Source organism: Melospiza melodia, chromosome 1, assembly GCF_035770615.1.
Source record: "Melospiza melodia melodia isolate bMelMel2 chromosome 1, bMelMel2.pri, whole genome shotgun sequence".
NCBI classification, from domain to species: Eukaryota; Metazoa; Chordata; class Aves; order Passeriformes; family Passerellidae; genus Melospiza; species Melospiza melodia.
This window is the reverse complement of record NC_086194.1, coordinates 47,224,893-47,245,353: the sequence shown is the minus strand read 5'-3', so window position 1 is coordinate 47,245,353 and position 20,461 is coordinate 47,224,893. Positions and strand designations below refer to the sequence as shown.

The following is a 20,461-nucleotide window of genomic DNA, read 5'->3' as shown; positions in this document are numbered from 1 at the left end:
TCTGGGCACCATGCTGGAGGCAGGGCCAGTAGGGAGGGTGGTTGACAACCCCAGGAGCTGCCATGGATCTGCCAATCCTGATTTTAACTATTTTAGAAGTGTTGATAAGAAGCAGATGTGATTGTGCTAACGCAGTGCGAGGATCCCAGCTCTCTGCCAGAGAATCTCTGGCAAAGGGACAGCAAGTGTGAGCCAAAATGTGGGGTGCACTAAGTATTTGTAGGGAATCAGCAAGGACACCCACAAGTGCTTTGTTCCACTGTGGTGCCTGCATTGGAGCACACATTTTGCATTGGAGCAGCAGTTTTGCCACAGGTGCTAACAATGTGTACTGTGCTGCTCTTGGGCATTTTATCCTTCAAGCCTGGCAGGCTGGAACAGAACACCAAATGTAATGTATGAAGCAAAACCCACTTGAAAATTGTCAAGAGAAAACCTGCTCAATTGACCTGTTAAAGCTATGTGGATTTTTTTTTTTTTTTTTTTTTTTTTTGTGGCAGAAGTGGTGCTTTCTTTCTCTTTCTGGCTCATTGGAAGTGACAGGAAATTTTGTTGAATTGTGTAAGCACCTAATTTATTTGTTGCATTTCTTATATTTCTGCTCTGAGATCCACTTTCTCATGAGATGAGGCAGGCCCTGTTAGGCTAGATGTTTTAAAGGATGGATGCAGTGATGCACCAGCCTCACTCCATAGCTCATCCAGGCTGAAAGATGAAGGGCTGAGAAAAGAATATACTGCACAGTACCAACCTCTTAAGAAACAGCACTTACAAAAGACGTGGAGATCAGGCCTGCAGGAATTAAAATTTAATATGCCCTGCCATTGTGAAAGGCATTAAAGTTATGTTTAATTTACCTTTATTAATATATCTCTTCCTACCACACCATTGCTCTGGGGATAGAGCTGGAGGGGGCTGGACTGATCGAGCAGTTCTGCCAAGAAGGAGAATGGCACCCACCAAAACAGGGCAGGATAATGGGAACAGCAGCAGCATATCAAATACAGTGGGGAGAGGTAGGCAAAACAGAGGGCTTTGTCTCATCATTCAGAAAAACTGGTTCCTCCCACAAAGTTGAATAAATTACTGGAGATCGGTTTCCTTGTAAAACCAGGATGTATTATGAACCAGTCAGAACAGTAAAGGCAAGTAATTTTCATTCAGATGCCCCCTTCTTCAGAACTCTGTAAATACTGTGGTTTGGGAATGGCAGTTGCCCTTAGGGGGAATATGCAGGGGCAGATGAAGTTGTTGATAATTCTGAATCCTAGCAAAAAGTTTCCTCTTCCCAGATTGAGTTACTTGCACGTAGATGAGACCACTTTCTACTAGATGAAATATTATTTTGTTGCATGCAGTTCATTTTGTGTAAATTCATTCAATGGTTCATTCAGTGGTTCATTCTGTGTAAAAAGAATGTGTCTCAGTGTAAATGCAGAAGACACAGTCCTGTGGATGAATTTGTCTTACTTAAACACAGAAAAACAAGAATATGCCTCCTCAAAAGACAAAGGAATCACACTGATTGTAATTCATTGCTGCTGTATATATTTCAAGTGGTGCCTATACTTGAAGTGTTTTCCAGAAAAAAAATTACCTTCTGAGATACCAAGTACCAAACAATTCAATTTTTAATTATTTGCTTCCCCAACATCTTGTACATTCAACCTTCTGCTATTTCTTCTGAATCCTCTGTATTGATCCTTTTGCCAACTCTTTACCTCAACTATTTGAAGGACCGTAGGTGTATATATTGGTCACAACAGAAACTGTGTGACTATTGTCATCTAAAAATGTGGACCATCCTAGGAGTATTTTCTGTTGGTGTAGTTCAGGCACCCAGGTCACCAGAGTCATTGATTACCCACACTTCTTCCAACACTGCCTTAGTTGGCTCAGATATTGTTGATGCAGGTAGCTTAGTTTAAATAGGAGTGGTAAGGGTGAAGCCTTCTTTCTTCCCTCACAGCAAACTGCAAATCAGACTCCCATGGTGCTCAAGCAGTGACACTGCATGCTGCAGCTCAATTTTTGTTGAAGCTTAGGCTTTCCTTTACAGAATAGTAGAATAGTGTTCCTTCCCATTTTTGTATCTGCTTTGTCTCCCCTGGTGTTTGCTCATAGCACGAACAAAAGCACACTGGTTAGTTTCATTGGCAAATTCCCATGTAAAATCATCACATGGAAAAGGCAGATCAGGCAAACTCACACTGAGCTGTTTTCCATTAAATATACTGCAGTGCCAGAACAGGCTGAAAATTCATTACATGTGGTGTGGATCTCAGTCCTGTAATTGAGCTGAACATGGCCAAAATGGACTTCTAAGCATTTGGTCTTAATAGAGCAACTAGGTCTCTGTAGTGCCGCATGATATCTTTGACCTGAATTCCATAAATCCTATTAATCATTTGTAAACATTTGGTAAGCATCTAGGCAATGGAGCTAAAGGGAATGACTCTCCAGAGAAAACCTGCAAAACAGGTGAACGTGAGTTGGACATATTGGCAGGTGATGAACTGCCACATGAAAGAGTTGGATGTGTCATCCTAGAGCCCTTTGCAAAGATGGGTAAAAGGAAATGTGTCAGTGTTATTGTTAGTGACACAAAGACAATCTAAGTAAATAAATACCACTGCTTGAATATGCAAGAGGGGAATAGAAAAACCCTGATCTTCTTAACGTAACTTCAGTGCCTGCAAAGGCTGTTTCTAGAATAATTTCTGTTCGATTGCAACTAGATGTGCTGCAGTACAGATGATGGACTAAAAGGTGCTAATGATGTATTTGTACTTTTGATGTCAAAAGTTTAAAGTCATGTCTTTTAATGGGAGCTAATGAGATCCTAAGTGATGATTCCAGGTAAAGCATAGTCGTTATTGCCATGCTGTTGGCAGTGCCACACTTGTGCAATCCTGTTTCTCAGCATTTACTACTGCACGTGAAGAAAGGTAGCAAATGCCACACACCTACCTATAGTTAACAATAGAAGTCAAACTCTCATGTAGAGTAACTGTAAAATAAATATCCTCTATGCCAGGTGACAAACCTGCCTGGATAGCCATCAGGGAATCAAACAGGAATCCATAAAATTTAGAGGTAATGTTTTTCAAGTAATTCAGAAAGAAATCCATTTCTCCCCTTAATGCTTAAATGTTGGACCCAGAGGATTATACAATTTATCTGCCAAGCACCTTTTATTAAAAACAAAACCAAAAACAAACATAACACAACTGTCATTAGGATTTGAATGTCTGAAACAGGCTGAAGATAGAAAAGCCATAATCAGTCCTTCAGGACCACATAACAATTCTGTAGCTGTCAAAACAAGAATTAAGGCTTCCTATAAACTGACATAAATTGGCACAGCAAAAGCTGACTGCTGCTGATGTAGAAAATGCATGGTTCATTTCATTGACTGTCAAGTGTATCTACAAAACATATTCAGGGCCACCACTGGGCTACAGGAAAGGGTATCAAAATAACCTTCCTAAGATTATCAAAACAACCTTCCTAGACCATCCTCGTGTCTGGTTTTGCTCTGGAGCCCCATAGAAAACCCTGAGTTCACCTCTTGCCCTTCATGTTTCCCTGCGCCTCATTACATGCAACAAGAATAAAACCCCACCTGTTCTTGCACTCTGCCTTGTTCAAAAAATGCGGTGTTTTGAAGAAAGTGATTTATGAAAAGAGGCATTAAACATTGTTTTTGCAGCCAGACTTAGAGATGTTGCTGCTCTGTTTTCCCAGACTATGTTACTGATGCGAATAAGGGCTGTGCCTACACACACCACATCTGGACTGTGGCACTGCATGGAGCTGGTGCATCAGATGTTGTCAGTGTGGCCAACTCAGACCTCTCTGACTCCTTCCCTGGGTTCCCAAAGGGTTCCACCTGAGACCAATTTGGGGCACAAAAAATCTCCAAGACCTACACAGAGCTTTGCTCTGATGGAGTCAAAGTCCCCCACAGTGTCAAAAATATTTGGATTGCATCTGAATTTTAGCTTAAGGGCTAAGCCAGCCAGCCAGAAGCTGCGTCAAGGTTGCAATCACAGCCCAAAATTGAACCCCCAACATGCTAAAATCATAAAAGACATTAGTTTTTTCAAAATGCCTGGCTTCTTTTCCTGACCAAAAATGCATGAGAATCTTTGAGATTAATAACCAGATATTTGGATTTTCCCTGGAGGTAATTCACTGAGATTGATTGACTCTAAAGACTGTAAACAACAACTCTAATTTGAAAGCTAAAATCAATTGACTTGTGCCTCTTCCACATCCTGTCAGTCAACATCCTAGCAAAGTGCTTCTGAAATTGGAATGTCTTCCCAAATGATGAATGAATATGAAGTTTTGTGTTTATTTAAAATTCACACTGAAAATGTAACTGTGAGGAAAAAATAATGAAATTCCAAGTATGTTTATCTATATCTGAAGCAGTGAATGGTCAAGAAAGGGATGTGAGTATTTTTACAAACACCTTAGAATCCTAGAATTATTTAGGTTGGAAACAATCTTTGTGATGAATAAATGGCATAATCAATAGACTTCATAAATTCAGCAATATGAAGAATTTATAACCACTATCATTTCAAGAACATTTTCCTCAAGGCGCAAAAAATGTATTGTGGAAATATTGTTAGCTGAAAACAATGCTAACCTACCAAAGCACTCATACTGAAATGTATTTGGTATACTAATGAGTAAGTGTTTAAGGATTTGGAAATAGAGTTGAAAATGAAAAACTCTATCTTGCAGGAGTCCATTCATTTGTGATATTTCAGAGTGATCAAATTAGTCTTGAGCAAGAGTAAAACATTTTGTTTGTGATAGTATCTGCATACAAAGAGGTCCAATAGAAGAATTCAAAACCATTTCCTTTTACAGATCCTTTCAAATTCACATTGACATTATAAACCTTGTAAGTGGAGCACAGAGTTATTTAAAAGTATACCTTCAAGGGGCTTGGTTTTGGAAGCACAGCTTTGTTTTTCCAACAATCTTGTTGAATTGATTTTTTCCAGTCTATTTGTATTAGCTGGGTAGAGGATTCACAGAAATGCAATTGTGTATTGTAATTTGACTTTGATCACAGTAATTTTCTTTCTTGAGTCTCCCAAGCAGTGTTCTAGAAACTACAGCAGTAATGGCATGCAGCAGTGGATATTGAACTGCTTGCAAGCCACTCAGGCACCTCATAAAAAACATTATTAAAAGGCAAATGCCCTTTGTGCTCATAACTCCTAAAGCACACAAGCTGAAGTGCTTTAATACTTCTAATGCATTTTAATATATTGAGATGTGCTCTCTTGGAGTTGGTGTCGTGGCTTTCCAGCCGACAGCTTGTGCTCCTCTGCCAGTCACCCTGGTCTGGTTTGACTCTGGCTCTCCCTCCAGTTCCAGAAGTCAGGAGTCTGAGTGTGGTTTGCTGGGAAGCTCAGTGACTGGCAGGTGGCACAAACAACCTTTCTTCTACAGAAGGAACCTTTTCAGAGCATCCTGAACCATTTCCCTTCTACTAATGAGTGTTCTCCCAAACCACAGAGTCTCTGGAGATGCCCAGTCCTGCAAAGGTGCTTTGGCTCACCTGCTAATGTGAATTGGCTCCCAAGGTGAGAGTTCTGAAGACCTACAAAGGCCACAGAGGACAAGAGCATTTTCTGTGCCGATGTGCTTTGTGTGCTTTACCAGGTAGAATAACAAAGGAACCATTTTAAAGATAATCCTGATGTTCACGGAAAAAGTGGCATAGTGCTTTATTTTCTGGCTGCATTAAACAGCAATCTTCCCATCTCCTAAGGTCATCCCTTGCCAAGCAATATCCAATAATGTTATGTTCAGACCTAATGTCCAGACATATGAGTTTTCTCCTTTACCTGATGAATTGGGACCACATCTGAGGATGTGCTTTCTCTCAAAATCAAGACAACTTGTGCAGGTGACCTGGAACTTTCCCCAGAAAGAGAAGACCAATGAGACTTGCTGTAGAGCTCAACAGCTTAATAAGCATTGCTAATATTTACAGTGTGCTGGGGAATTCTTCTATAATTTATTATTTTCTGTAAATGCTGTTTTTTTATTATTTTTCTATTTTGCCTAGTTCTTTTTTAAACTAAGCATTAACTTTATACTGTCTACAGGGTGCAGATTTTGCAGCCTTAAGAAGTATTTCTGCAAAATGCAGTCAAAAAGGATGCAAGATATGTTGGAACATCTAAAACCTTCATACAGACAACAGGCACCATTCTAGTCAGTATCAAATTGTCAACATAGGATTTATTTTTTCAGTTGGCCTCAAGAGCTTTATCTCAAACAACAATTTCTCTATTGGCTCACAACTTCCCCTAAAATGGAAATTACTTTCCCTTCTGGTGTATTTTGATCTATTAGGGAATCCTCTTTAATAGTGAATAAACTGTACTGCCTTCATTTCCTCCTCTCCACTGCCCCCTTCCCCTTTCTCCACTTCCCCTTTCTCCACTTCCAGCTCTGAATGGAGATATTTGATTTGCATAACTGTCTAGATAGCGAGAGCTCCTCCCAAAAAGAGCACTTAAAAGTTACTTTCAGAGATGGAGTTTATGCCTCCACCATAACCAAAAGAAATTAGTAGGCAGAGGGCTTAAATTCAGTTTTAAGTATATAAGTTGTTTCATGCTCCATGCCTTTGGACATGGTATGCACTTACAGTAAGGTAACTTTGGAGTGCAAAACATGGTTTTAATGCCTTTAGTGACAGAAAATCCATACTTCAGGCAATGTACACACACTTTTCCCTGCCCCAGACACAGTGCAAAACAATTCCATGCTGATTTCCATTAACCATCCATTTTCTCCAAGGCCTCAGAAGACAGCCAGCACTGAACCTTGTCTCATTCGTTCTACAACCAGGTCCAATAAGCTGCGTTGCTACAGGCCCACACCACTCAAAAACATCTGGCCTAACAAGCATTTGGTAGACATGTGACTGCCTTTGAGAAATACCTGAGGAGAGCCAAAAGTGCTCTATTTTGAACAAACCAAACTGGTTTATTTACTGCGTGGAAGGCAAACTGGGAATTTGGGAGGCACTTGAGTACCGTGTTGTGGTGTTCCATTGAACTAGGCAAGTTGTGAGTACCAGCATACCCACGCAGGGAGACTTACAGACAGACTGCAAAGGCACAGGATGCATCACTGATTTGTTTGTCTAAGTTTCAGTGCTTGAGAGAAAAGATCTTACAGCATATTATGGGAGGGCACTTCAGAGAAACTAGGTTGATGTGCAACTGATGTGGTTGTCACTTATTAATATTAGATTAGACACCTTGGCAAAGCAAAGATTTCAGGTGAGTAGTTTTATCACTGTGCTGTCTTTTGTGCATTAAAATTTCATTAGAGTTTCTGTCTTAGCGCAATGAGATTTGCCACTAATAACTCTTTGACACAAAGAAACTTATTCATTTGAGAAACACAACACTATAAAACCTCATCAGAGATTGGAGATGCATGGATTCCATGAGTGGATTGGAACTGGTACTGTAGTGGAGTCTTCTTGGGTCTCATGCTCCCAGTATTGTGAGGATTATTCAAATGGAGTGTGCCATCTAACAATGTGTCAAGCTTGCTGTGTGCCTGCATGTGCTTCTGACAGGGATAAGAGGGAATCCAAATTTAAATTGATTCTCTGAATGAAACATGGAAGTGTTTATGGAATTCTCCTTTCAAAAAGATGAACATAACACTGAAAGACCCTTACTTTACCGTTATGTACAAAGCTGTCCTCAGGAGTGGTGACACTGGATTCCATGCTAAGGGTGACGGAAAATACCACTCTGCTTTTCAGCTCTTTTAGAGGGAATCTGCTACTGCCTCCCATGAGCAAACTGCTGTGACCTTGCAGTTCTTAAGAAAAGGGTGTAAATAAAAATGTCCCCTTGATTTCTAAAAGTTTTGCATGTTTCATTAAACAAAGATGACTGAGCAGCAAAAGACATTTCTTGTATTTCAACTGGCTTATCAGCAGGAGAGACAGTTTCAAAATGAGCATTGAAATTACCATACTTAATATACCTTAAATTTTTTCTCTGGACTTACTAGTAATATAGCAGTAACTCCAGCACTCCCATAACACATTAGATTTTACAGTCCCTGTCCCTGCAGCATGGCAAAGTCATTTTTCTAAGAGGGCTCTCCATCCTTTCCAGATGTGACATCAGCTCCTGATTTTCTCTCTGACTATGGGAGCTGGAAATGAAAATGTGTAGAAATCATTCTTCTATTTAAGACTAGAAAATGTCCATCAAAAAAACCAATACCATCTCAAAATGTAGATGGGTTTTTGATTGTGGAGTTTTTTTTTTAGGAAACAAATAAACGTCTCTCTTTTGTCATGTGTCTTCAAATTCCCAGAATTTCAAAGCAATCTGTTTCCTCATGCAGACAACCCCTTATTCCCACTTCTAGTGTGCAGGTTTCTGGCATATTTGAATAACGTTTTGTCTCTTGTTCTATTTTGCTAGTTTACAATGAAAGCAAAAAATGCCTTTCAAGAAAAACTTCCCTTCCTTTGTTATGAGTAACCTCTAAGAAACTGGCATAATCAAACACTTCACTTTTCAGTGCTGTTATCCCTGTTCCTTAGGAACTAGCAAAAAGTTTGACTTGTGAATGAAATGTTTGGAGATTTTTCCAGATGTAATTTCCGTGCTATTTGGACCGATCATGTTCTTCTTAAGCAGGTCTTCACTCTTCTTTCTTGCTTGCCACTGCCTGCAACATAACATAATAGGAGTGGAGAAACGTGTGACTTACCTGCAAGTTTTTCTGGATTTCAGGGCTGTGGTGTGGGGATGGGCAGGTGGATGTGGCTGTGCCTGTATTGCATGTGTGCAGAAACAGAACCAGATCCCCATTGCATCCTTTAGTGATTTCAGGTGGTTCTTTCCACCAACACAGTGGAGCACAGCACTTACATGCACTGAACTCAACAATCTTGAAGCTCTTTCCTTACCTAATTTTTTCTATGATCCTAAAGATTCTCCTTTAAGGCTAATCATGCAGCTGTAGTGTTAATGCACAGGTTTGGAGTAATTTTTGTCACTTAAATTTGTCAGTTTTGTTCCATATCCCATTTAGATCTCTGCAACTACTTGTAAGGACAATGTAGAAAGTTGAGAGGCAGTCTATTCTCCCTAGTATCAAGCAATAGAACAAGAAAATGGCTTCAGGTTGTGCCAGGGGAAAATTAGTTTAGATACTTGGGAAGATTTCTTCTTAGAAAAGATGCTCAAGCATTGGAACAGGCTGCCTAGGGAAGGGGGTTAATGACCATGCATAGATGTATTTAAAAGAGATGTAGATGTGAAATGCAAGGACGTGATTTAGTGATGGAATTGGCAGTGTTAGGTTTGACTCGATCTTTTCCAACCTAAACGATTCTGTGATTTCATGAAAAAAATTGTCTTTTGGGCAGCACCTAGAAAATCTTGGACAAGTTCCACATGGCTATTAAGAAACAATTCTGAGCACAAAAGAAATAATCCTGCACTTTCCATCAGGTAACATTGCTATGCCTTGCTGTGCTTAAAAATAAACAAATGGAAAGGTTCTGAGAAATATCTTCCCTGTAAAACTTGGTGTTTGGGAATGGGCTTGGAATCAGAGCCTTCTGAGGTCTGATTGAAAAGGAGGAAGATTGGGTTCTTAGTTGTCAAAAATGAATAGTAATCCTGACATATTTGGTGATGTACAAACACTGGAGGGATTTATATAGTCAACTTCAGAGACCTAAATTAGGAATTGAGTCCTTCTGTGCAAGTCAATGAAACTTAAGCCCAAGTATAGAACTGCATGGAGAGTTTTGCTCTATTGGCTATAAATTGAGCATGGGAAGGGTGACTTTGTATCTTATATACCTACAGTGAAGTGCCTAAAATAGATGGCATGAATAATCCCTAACATGAATACCAGTGTGCAAGAATGCAGTCATGAGATTTAATCCAATTATCTCTGTGACAATTATGTCCCATTTTTCTTCCCAGAACTGATGTCAAGTTGTGGGCTTTCTTCAGACCTCCTTCTGTACACATGGTAAGAGGCTAACAGGGCATCTGCCCTCCATCCTCCCTGCTATTAGAAAGAATCATGGAATATTCTAAGTTGGAAGGGACTCTCAAGGATCACCAAAGTCCAGCTCTTAAGTGAATGGCCTCATACAGCGATCAAACCCACAAAATTGACATTATTAGCACCAAACTCTTAGCAGCTGAGCCAATCTCAGTATTAATGATGTTGTATAAAACAAAAGGTGTAATGTTCCAAATAACAGTAATTTCCTCAGGTGGAGAAGGTCACAGATTAAAATTGCTTTGGTCAAAGACCAGCAAATGTAAATAGTCACCACCCAGCTGTAAGACAAGGAAGGTAGCTGAAGATACTTGCCTAGTCTGCATTTCACTTGGCTGACTGGAAAAGTTACCAAGATTAGAATTTTGTTGTTCTTTTTGCTGTTTCTTTCAAATGCCACACAGCTGCTCTAGCATATGAGCCCAGACCATACTACATTTTTTTCTTACAGCCCTCAAAGTGCTGTCGTTGCCCCTACAAACCTTTTTAATCTCCACACAGCCCTACTGGTACCAGCAGAGCTGTGACAGTGGAGTAACTTGGCTGCACAGTGTGTCAGCAGAGGGTTAGAGAAATTATATTGCAGGTGAAAGTAGAGAGTAAAAAGCTACTGGCAAAAAAAGTCAAAACAACCAGCTGAAAGGAAATGCTTTCATTTTAGTCACACAGCTGTCTAGTCAGGAAAAACATTTGTATGCAAAGATCTGAAGGAATGACAGCTTCTTTTGAAAGAATAGAAATGGTAAATGTGGACTTCCTGTGCAGAAATCTGTAGGTGGGTAAGTGGAATCAAGTTTAGGCAGTGTGTGTCTGTTGAAATGGGAAAACAATGCCTTTGACAAAGATAGGATATATAAGGTCCATTCATCACTTTTAATCCTTTCAGAAATGACTTATTAGCCAGGAAAAGCAAGCAGAAGAACTGATTCCATCTTAGTTTAAAACTGCATGATCTAGGGTGAATTTGGGAAGACAAGATTGTCACTGAGATGTTATGTTGATATTTCTTACTTCCTTTCTGGGGATGTACAGGGGCCCAAACCTTAGAGATGGCATTCAGAAACATTCCCAGATGACTTAGTACAGAAGTCTGGTGCCTGCTTGTGATTTTAAACATACACATGCACTGCAAGGGAATAGTCATTGGACACTGTATTGCATATTTATAGACCTGTTGTAGTTAAATTTTCCTCTGCTTTAGATGCAAGAGGATTTATGAACTGAAGCCTATTAAGTCGCTAAAAGCTGTATAAGGAAATACTCAATATCTTTGTAGAAGAATCACCACATCTACTGAAAATACTTCATAACTCAAAAAAAAAAAAACAACCCAACAAAAAGCCACCAAATTAGAAAAGGACATGTCTGACTTCAGAGTGTCAAAGTGATTGAGATGCAGATGAAATGAGGGCATATCATCTTTGTTGCTAAATTCTCAGGTCCCAGGAGGTCCACTGGAATGTGAAAAAAACCCCACATGACCATATCCTACACTGGAACTACTGACAAGCAGAGAAAATGTGTCTGTTGTTTTGCATTTGCAGAGGAAGATACAGTTTCTATCCCTAGGCACTCTGAAAATTCCACAGAGTTCCTATGTACGATGAGCACACAAACTGTCCCCTTCCAGAACAATTTAGTGCAGCATTTAGGTGCTTTGAGGAAAGAAAATACTTTTTTCATGAGTTCTCCTTGCCTGTGTGAACGTCAGCTCTGCACTTGGGTTTAAGCTGCAGAGTGATTTTTGCTGCCTGAAAGGGATCTGAAGACCACTGTTCAAAGAAAATAGACAGAAAACCACTGGTTTAAGGATGTCTGCCTAGCGGGTTGTGATTGCATTAATTACAAATCATGAATCATGGACATTTTCTTCCTGCATTTGTAAGATTAAAGTACGCGATATAAATAAAAGTCATTACAGGGTTTTTAAGGGGATGATCATGCTTGCTTCCAGTAGCAAATTACCATTATATTGCCACTAATGGGAGGGATACTGCATTCTACTCATTCTACTACTATAGTTACTGCACATCAGTGCCTTTTTTTTTTTTTTTTTTTTTTTTGTGCTAGTGCTGCTGTTTCCTACTGCAGTGAGCTCCAGTGGGTAGAGTCTAAGCAACTAAGCAAACACAAATACTGTGTCCATCCCTGGACTTCCCAGCGAACCCCTAAGAAAATATCTAATTATCTAAAACTACATGAGTATTAAAAAAATATAGCATAACAGGCTTCCATCTGTGGGCTGGTTAAAAACACTTAGGGTTTGGTTTGGAATTGAATTCTAAGGCAGAAGTTGTTGTCAGCAAACCTACAGCTCATTTCTGCATTCTCCAAATGTCCCATTTCTACAATAGCTCCCAGCCAGGTTTTTGGGGTATCTCATTCTGGCCTAAAACTCTCTGGTTTCTGCATCAAGATTTGATCCATTGCTGTTTCTTTGTCTTTCCACATATACTTGCTTGACTCCAACCTTTTGGGCACGTACAAGAAAGGCAAAGGTGATCCAACTGCCCTAGATCCCAGGATTACTGCCAAGTCTCTAAGGCTACCTTTTTTTCTTATAGTCCCAATCTTGTGGTGTCATAACTTTACCTTTTCAAGGACGTAAATATTGCACCAAGAGAAGTTTCTTTTGCTTTAGACCTCACAGGGAAGTAGTATAACTCCATGGATTGTTGGAGCACTAGTCCCAAATTCAATGTGCCTACACTAGTAGACAGGATCAGAACAAAGTATTTTCAGGATACCAAGTTTTCTACGTCAGACCTCATTCTTCATGATTTCACCTCTAAAACGTAAAATCTATTCATTTTCTGTGAGCATTTTCCTTTGGCTGGCAGACCAAACACTACAAAATAGAGGCCCTGAACACCCCTTTCACATAAAGCTTCTTTCTGTCTTTCAGTTTTGATGTTGAAGTTCACTTCTGGTTTCCTTTCCTACCTTCTGAGGATATTCCACTTTTTACCCCATCTACTTCAGGACTGGTTGGGGAGAAAATGCATTTTAAGAGGGATGCATGTATTGGATATTTTCCTCGGGAAAACAGAAACTATGTTTTGACTAACCATTTATGCAGAGATAAATGAATACATGCAGAAATACTCATGGCTCTTTACGTAAGAAATATTAGAGTATAGTAAAAGATGATTCATAATATCAAGCTGGAATTGCACAGCACCAGTGTCCAAGTTGCATATTACAAACTAGGGAACTATGATTCATCTTCAAATCTGAGTAAAAGTTCAAAGGAGAATTCAAGTCTCTCCTAGATGTTATTGAATCACAAGGAATGGCAATGGGTAGCAAATCTGTTTTGCCTCGTGCTGCCACAGGGTATTGCAGGCTGTGATCACATTTATCTTATCCTGCATTATGTTTCAGTTTGTGGGGGCACGCTAATACATGCCTCGCTTAAAGTCCCATGTTGCTTTCCTCTTACTGAATTCATCTTGGCAGAATCAGCATGGAAAAATGATTGCTACTTTTCCAGGCAGCTAATGCAACCATGAAACAATTTTTTTTTAAATTCACATAGTTTCATGGGATGCATTGAATAAGCAATATTAATATTGCTGTGTTTACTCCCAGAGACCATTTTTGCTCTTGGTAAATTGAAGCACATTTATTCTGTAAATGCAAAATGAAAGTTGTACTAAATGCTATCGTTTTCACAGCCTACAGAGGAAAGGTGAATGTAATCTATTTCTTTCCCTATTTATCAAGCCATGTGTGCAGTTAGGTGATTTGCAGAATTCTTAGACTTACAGATAGGTTTTTGGGAATCAAGCTGCTTGCAAAAGTGGGGAATTTGGATGCCATTGGGTATTCTGTAAAATTTAAGTGTCTGTGCCTGAGGAAATATTAACAAATTACACTTTCTTTCCAACCTTGACAAACCTCTTTCAGCAGTGATGGGAGCATGCAGTGCAGAACACAGATGATCCATTAGCAGAGACAGTTTCCTTACATTAATTACACTTTCAAGAGGTTTTAGATCATAATGAATATAAGAAATGCACATGTCCTTCTCTCAGTTTCAGCAATGAATTCTGCAGTATGATTGTAACTTCCTCTAAGTTTTCTTTTCTTCAGGTAGGATGATGAAATTTCTCACCTTTCTTCAGCCTTCATATTTTTCCTACAAATAGCAGACAATTAGCATGGAAAGAGGAGGAAGCCAGATTTCTGGGAATTAGTTCAGTTTTGTGCATTAAGTTTCTGTGTCTTAGGTGGACAGCCATGTAAATCATATTGGTAAGTTCCAGCCAAGACCCAGCTGGCAAGAAAGGCAAGTTTTCTAGTATAACTGGGAACTCTTTGGACTTTTTGGCTGCCAACAGTCCACCTGCATTAAGGTGACTTGCTGATTTAGCTGCTAATTGCCTCTGTGCAATTAACTTCCAATGCTCATAATCACTGTGATGTCTAAGGTACTTGTAAAACTGATGAATTTGTATGTATGATTTCCCTAAAGTGCAGAAATATTCCAAGTATCATTTTCCTGATGAAAAGCTGGAACAGAGACCATTATCTGTTAATAATGTTCTACATGTTAATTTTGGTAATGGTGTTATTATATTAAGCTTTTCTACAGATCATGGAGTAACAACTCATCTTCATTCCTTCAAGTTATATAGAACAATGAAGAAAATTATTGAAGGACAGGCACAGTACATTAAAGCAGTCAGTACCCAGTACCCTACTGGTTTTGGTGTAGGGGAAAAAAAGAAGAAGAAAAGAACAAAATTTGTTCATGTTTAGCTCTTGTGGCTGCACAGTTAGATACACTCATTTAGTGCATTTAACTGGAAAATTAGTCTCTGCCTTCAGTCATCTAATCCAAAGTCGCCCTAGAAGTCGGTGATTGAGCCCAGTTGGTTTTAGTCTCACTGTCATGCTCTCTCTGGGCAGAAGCAGCACAGGAATAAAGCAGCACTCTTTGCTTTAGCAGGGTCCATTTCCACCTATATGCTTGTGTTGCCCTCTCGTAGCAGGTTCTCAGTGTATTGGCTTTTTACCAAACACTGAACAAAATGAGTGCAGCTGGTGAGGACCAAGGCCTTCAACTTTCTGGGAGCAACCGAGGAAGGTAATGATACAAATATCTTTATATCACTTTTTTAATTACCTCCTTGCCTTTTTAATGTAATTCTCAGGTCATCCCTTAGGATTTGGTATTTATACCATAATATGGACTGTACAGCTGCATATGCTTACAGAAAATCTTTTGTTTTCCTCTTTATATGTAAGCTACCATAAAAGTTATGTGATGTTCTTTCTATTTTCTCTCTTCATTACAGCCAAAGCAATACATATGTGAGCACATACTTCCAAACAAGACTGTCAGACTGTAGCTTAAAATTTGGCATGCAGTTAAGTGCCTACATGTAGTTCTACCCCTAACAATGGACAAAATGTAACACTGTTCCTAAATTACTGATTTCTGTTAAATGGTGGAATAGAAGCACACTGGGCTAAAGGTCGTGACATTTCAAGTTCCAAATTTCCGGATGGTAATGTTGGAGAAAAAGATTTAAATAAGCTACCTACTTCTCGTCAATAAAAGGAACTTAAATACATTCCTCTGTCAGTGGTAGTTAAAGTTGAATGGAAAATAATGAGAAGAAAAATTCTTTCATTTCATTCGTTCTCTTCAATTCATTTCTTTTCATTTAAATATAGACTTTTTCAATGTATTGCTTGATTGGTTTTGGAATTGGTCAAATAATAGCAGTTCTTGCTGTTACAAAGTACTAGCTCTTTGGCCCATAAATTATATTTCTTATCCACTACTACTCAAATAGTTTGATATATGCCTCGTGTCCACTGCTTTTACATTTTGAGAGTAAACTTAAGAAGGCCTTCATTTGGTAGAGCTGGGTAAATTGACCTGTTCAGATACAAATGTGTGGACAAACCATGTTTCCTGAAAACAACAATATTTCACTTCAATACTTCCAGCTTTATACAGCGCCTTCGAACTCATCCCAGTCTTTGATCTTGAACCACTTGGTGATTTCAGTCGGAGGCAAACATCTTAAATACAGTAAGACACTGAAGTTACATGAAATGGCACCGGGTAGGGGAAGATGTAAGAGATTTCCTGCCAGGAGAGATAGATATGCCATGAGCATAACTTGTGCTAAGCTCAGAAGAAAAGTGTTTGGGGAAAAGTGCTTAGAAATACCCTCCTCACAGGGTAATCTTCAGAGCTTGCTCTTTCTGAGAAACTAAATTACCTTGGAGATAGAAATCTGTAGGAAACCTAGCTTTAGTTTCCATCTGCACAGACAAACTTGTTTCTAAGAGCAACATTTTTACAGAAGAGGAATATGCCCAAAGGCAAACTGAAAACTGAACACAAGCCAAATATGGCAATATTCCTCTTCATTAAATTAGCTGATGCTGAGTGATTAGTACTATTGTTCAGCTCAGCTGTTAACTCTTAGCTGATTTCCTAGTTCTTAATTCCCAGATAATTTCAAAGAGATTTATGCATGAACTGAGAGTTAGACATAGACTTAAATGTGGTACTGACACAAGCATTGTATAAGTGTATATTTAATGTAAAATATTGTGAATCCAGGCTTCAGCAACATCCTTAAGCATTCTGAAGTTGAAGGGATTACTCACATTCCTACAGATCGCCACAGCCCTGAGCACCATGTTGACTTATGATGTAGTAAAGGATCAGTAAGAATATTCTCTAGATTTGTGGAGTGGGTTGAACCACTGAATTCTGTCAGTGTTGAAAGAAGCCTCAATCAGTTAGTTATTTCTCATCTGCATCTGGCTTGGCAACCAATCAAGAAGAACAACAGCACTCACTTCTTATTCATGTATTATGCACAATTTTGCTTTGAATACCTTGTTTATTCTAACACAAAGGCTGAATTTTAATTTCATTTTTGGTACTACATCAGCGGCTAAATGTGAGAATTGAGGGTATCTCACAGTTGTTGAGCCACAGATCAATAGACAAAAAGTTTTTAAATGGCTTTGAAATGTCTGCATTGATAAAACTATATCCATTATTCTTCTTTCTGCTACTGGGCAGAAATAATAAATATTTTAAGGACCTCAAAATAGATGAAAGTAGTAATATTGACTAAGCAGAAACTTTTTGCCAGGAGATTAGGCCCTAGTTGGAAGGATTTAAATATGCTTGGCATGTCAAAGCAATGTGACAAGTCGGTGTTTTCATAATGTTCTGCGTCTACCTCATAACTTGTTGTGAAAGGATGATGGCTGTTGCCAGCTTGCTTTGTTCTTAATAATATTTTTAAAGATAAGAAAGTGAAATGGCTCCATTTCAGGAATTAAGTCATTTCCTTGTGCCAAAATACTGACAAGCAGTCTTGGTGCGGGAAGATAAATTAGAGTTCTGACTCCTGCATCACAAAAAAGAAATCGACATTGCTTGAAAGGAGCCGTGTTGTTAGAGCTGAAGTTACTTCTTTTAACGTTGCAGATGTGAATGTCAAGTGAGTTTTCTATGTGAATTTTCGTAATATGAAATGGAATAGACTGTTGAACTCAGGCAATTTTAAAAGTCAAGGATAATTTTAGGGAAGGGGAAGTCAGAAGAATCAGCAAGTGGAACACACAAATCTCAGTCAAATTATAGCATCAGCTGTATAGCACTATTTGCTGCCCACATCTAATGGTGTATTTGCTTTGTTGACTTTGCCACTGTCACTGATTCTTTCAGCTCCCTCAAAATTGCACTTGCAATGCCTTCCTCTCCCTTCATGCTGACAGTACTTAAACCCCTAGTGAATAGTTCTTCATGGACCTCCATTCTAATAGAAAAAGTCCTCTTTCCTATGGGTACAAAATGGAAAAATTCCCCCTCGGACACTTTTCCAGCACAGAAACAGCAGTAGACTCCTCCCAGTACCCCTGACAGTAAGTATGAAATGGATGATGTCCGTCTGGGGCTTCCTCTGCTCTTCTTTCTTTGCCTGTACTTCTGCTTGGCTGCCTGAGTACATTCCATTCATCTGGGATGGGGAGCTCTTTGAGCAGTGTTTATTTTGAAACTCCTGTGAACACTGCAATGCTTGATCTGTGATTGATGCTTCCAAGCTGTGGGGTGAGGCTGTATTGACTTGCCTTACCTGATGGATAATACTGCTGCCTCATGAAGGAAGTGGCAATAAAGGTCACAACTGAGATAAGAAGTAAAACTATTTATTACAGATGACTCAGGCAAATAGGAAAACAGCTGTCAGCACTTCAGAAAAGAAGTCACTGCAAACCCTCACCTCCTCACCTTACAAGGATTCTTCCATCACCTGTTACAGGCCTGCCTCTTTGCATCAATTTGCACACCCTGGTCTGTTTCAGCTAAGAGTAGTTCTTCAAACTGAACATGCTCCTGAGCAGACATGGCTGAGACCATGGAGTTCATTTATTTACAAAAATGCATGGTGGAAAGTGGGCAGCGTAGTGCTTTGTTTTTCCAGTTTAAACACAGGTACAACAGACAGCAAAGGAGGAAGCAGTATTGTTGGAAAATCATATATTAAATGGTTCTTTAGTGAAAAAGTGCTATAATTCCTACCATAGCTTAGGGGAAGAAAAAAAACCAATAGAAGCATATAAACATATCCTATATACACAAACAGTACAACACAGATGTCTTGTAAGCAGGGATTAGTAGCAGGACACTGTTAGAGAAACAGCACATATTTTTCCTTGGGAAACTTAAACCCCCACAAATGTAGTCCATTCAAGACCACAGATAAACAATGTGCTGCTTATGCTCATTTCCTTTCCTTCTTGCTGAGACTGACATTTTACAAACCAGGCTCCTGTACATTTCACACTCTGTTTAAAAACTACAAAGTCCTTGGATCAGCATCCTTTTGTCCATTAAAAAAAACCACCTAAATGCATTCCTCTCCACCTTTATATTGTTATATTTCCCTTCATTAAACTGGACAACATGAAGTTATTTTCACTCTTCACCGCAGGACAATAATTGATGGAGTAGTTTTAGTAGAAAAACACAAGAGATTAATCTTAAACTAGTTTAATTTAAGCAGTTCCATGACAACAACTGGAGACAGCTTCTGGGAAATGTAGATGCAAACTCAGACTGGAATATAAGATTTAGTGACACCAATGAGTTTCAGCTGCTGCATACTACTACATCTAGCAACATCTTTTTAGATCAGAGTCAGACTGAGCCCTAAGATAAGTAGCCATCCATTTGCTTTATGGCAAACTGCAACTGGACATTAGGTGGCAACTAGATTCTTCACCCCTCAACTCACATTTTCTTATTTGTCATTTTAACAGTGATTCCTGTGCAGGTCAGGTGCCCTTTCCCCTCCCATACACTACCTGTGATTGCCAGCTGAGTAACAAAGTAGGTCATTCGAGATTTCCGCTTCCTCCTCCAGGTAGAGAAGAGCACAATGGCATTTCCAGAAATTGTGACAATAAAGAGAATCCAAAGAGTCACCAGCTGCTCTGTCTGCAATGGAAAGAAGGGAAAGAAGCATATTGGTGGTTGGATGGACAGTCACTTATCCTCAGACAAATGAGACGAGAATGGAAAACAGGAGTGAAATTTGAGTTTTGCTAATTGATTTAAACTATTTAGTCTAAAAGACATTCTTGGTTTTTTTCAGAAAATACTTAACATGCATCACTGCTAGTGATGTTCTTTCCAGTTTGGTTTGCAGGGGCTGTATATTACTTCTCCCTTCACAAAACAACTAGCAGCGTCTGTATTCTGCACTTAGTGCTAAAATGAGAGGCAGCTCTCAGCTTTCTTGTGCTGCTCCAGCAAGCTGTGAAATAACCAGCTGCCTCACTTCATAAGGAATGTTGATAGATGGGCTCCTTTGGAGAAATGGAGGAAATAAATACTTCTCTCTTCCCCAACTTCAGTGAGTCTGGGTCATTCACGAGCCCTAATGAAATTCAGACATCCACTCCATGATCTAGATGTGCACCAAGACTGAAAAGGAAGCGTGACCCACTAAAGAAAAGTATACTTGTGTAGCGACTGAAACGTGATGACAAAACGTCCCCTAGTGGTGTGTGTATAAAGAAAACAAGGTAAGAAAGCTGTTCGTGCTCTCAAAGCATCGGGATGCTCTGGCTGCAGGATCAACACCGTATGTGTGTGTCCACGTTTGGTTGTTTGGTACGTGCACATCCAATCTTTATATCCTAGCAATTGTCAATGCAGTAGTTTGGGATCTTTCCATTCAAAACAGCAGATCCACAACATGGGAGTTAGGGGAAGATGGAGGATGCAGGCGAGGGCTGCAGCTGAGGAGGGGTGCCAGGTGCTGGCCCTACAGACTTGGACTCAGCAGGCTGGGGGAGAGAT

General features: G+C 39.4%; 1 protein-coding gene across 1 annotated transcript in view; it reads right to left on the bottom strand.

The window, feature by feature from the left end:
- NPSR1 (neuropeptide S receptor 1) overlaps window positions 1-20,461 on the bottom strand; it is a 57,713-nt gene that overhangs the window by 25,446 nt on the left and 11,806 nt on the right. Inside the window, exon 2 of the mRNA XM_063176995.1 lies at window positions 19,462-19,594. Coding sequence (XP_063033065.1) covers window positions 19,462-19,594 — 133 coding nt within the window. The remainder of the gene's footprint in view (window positions 1-19,461; window positions 19,595-20,461) is intronic.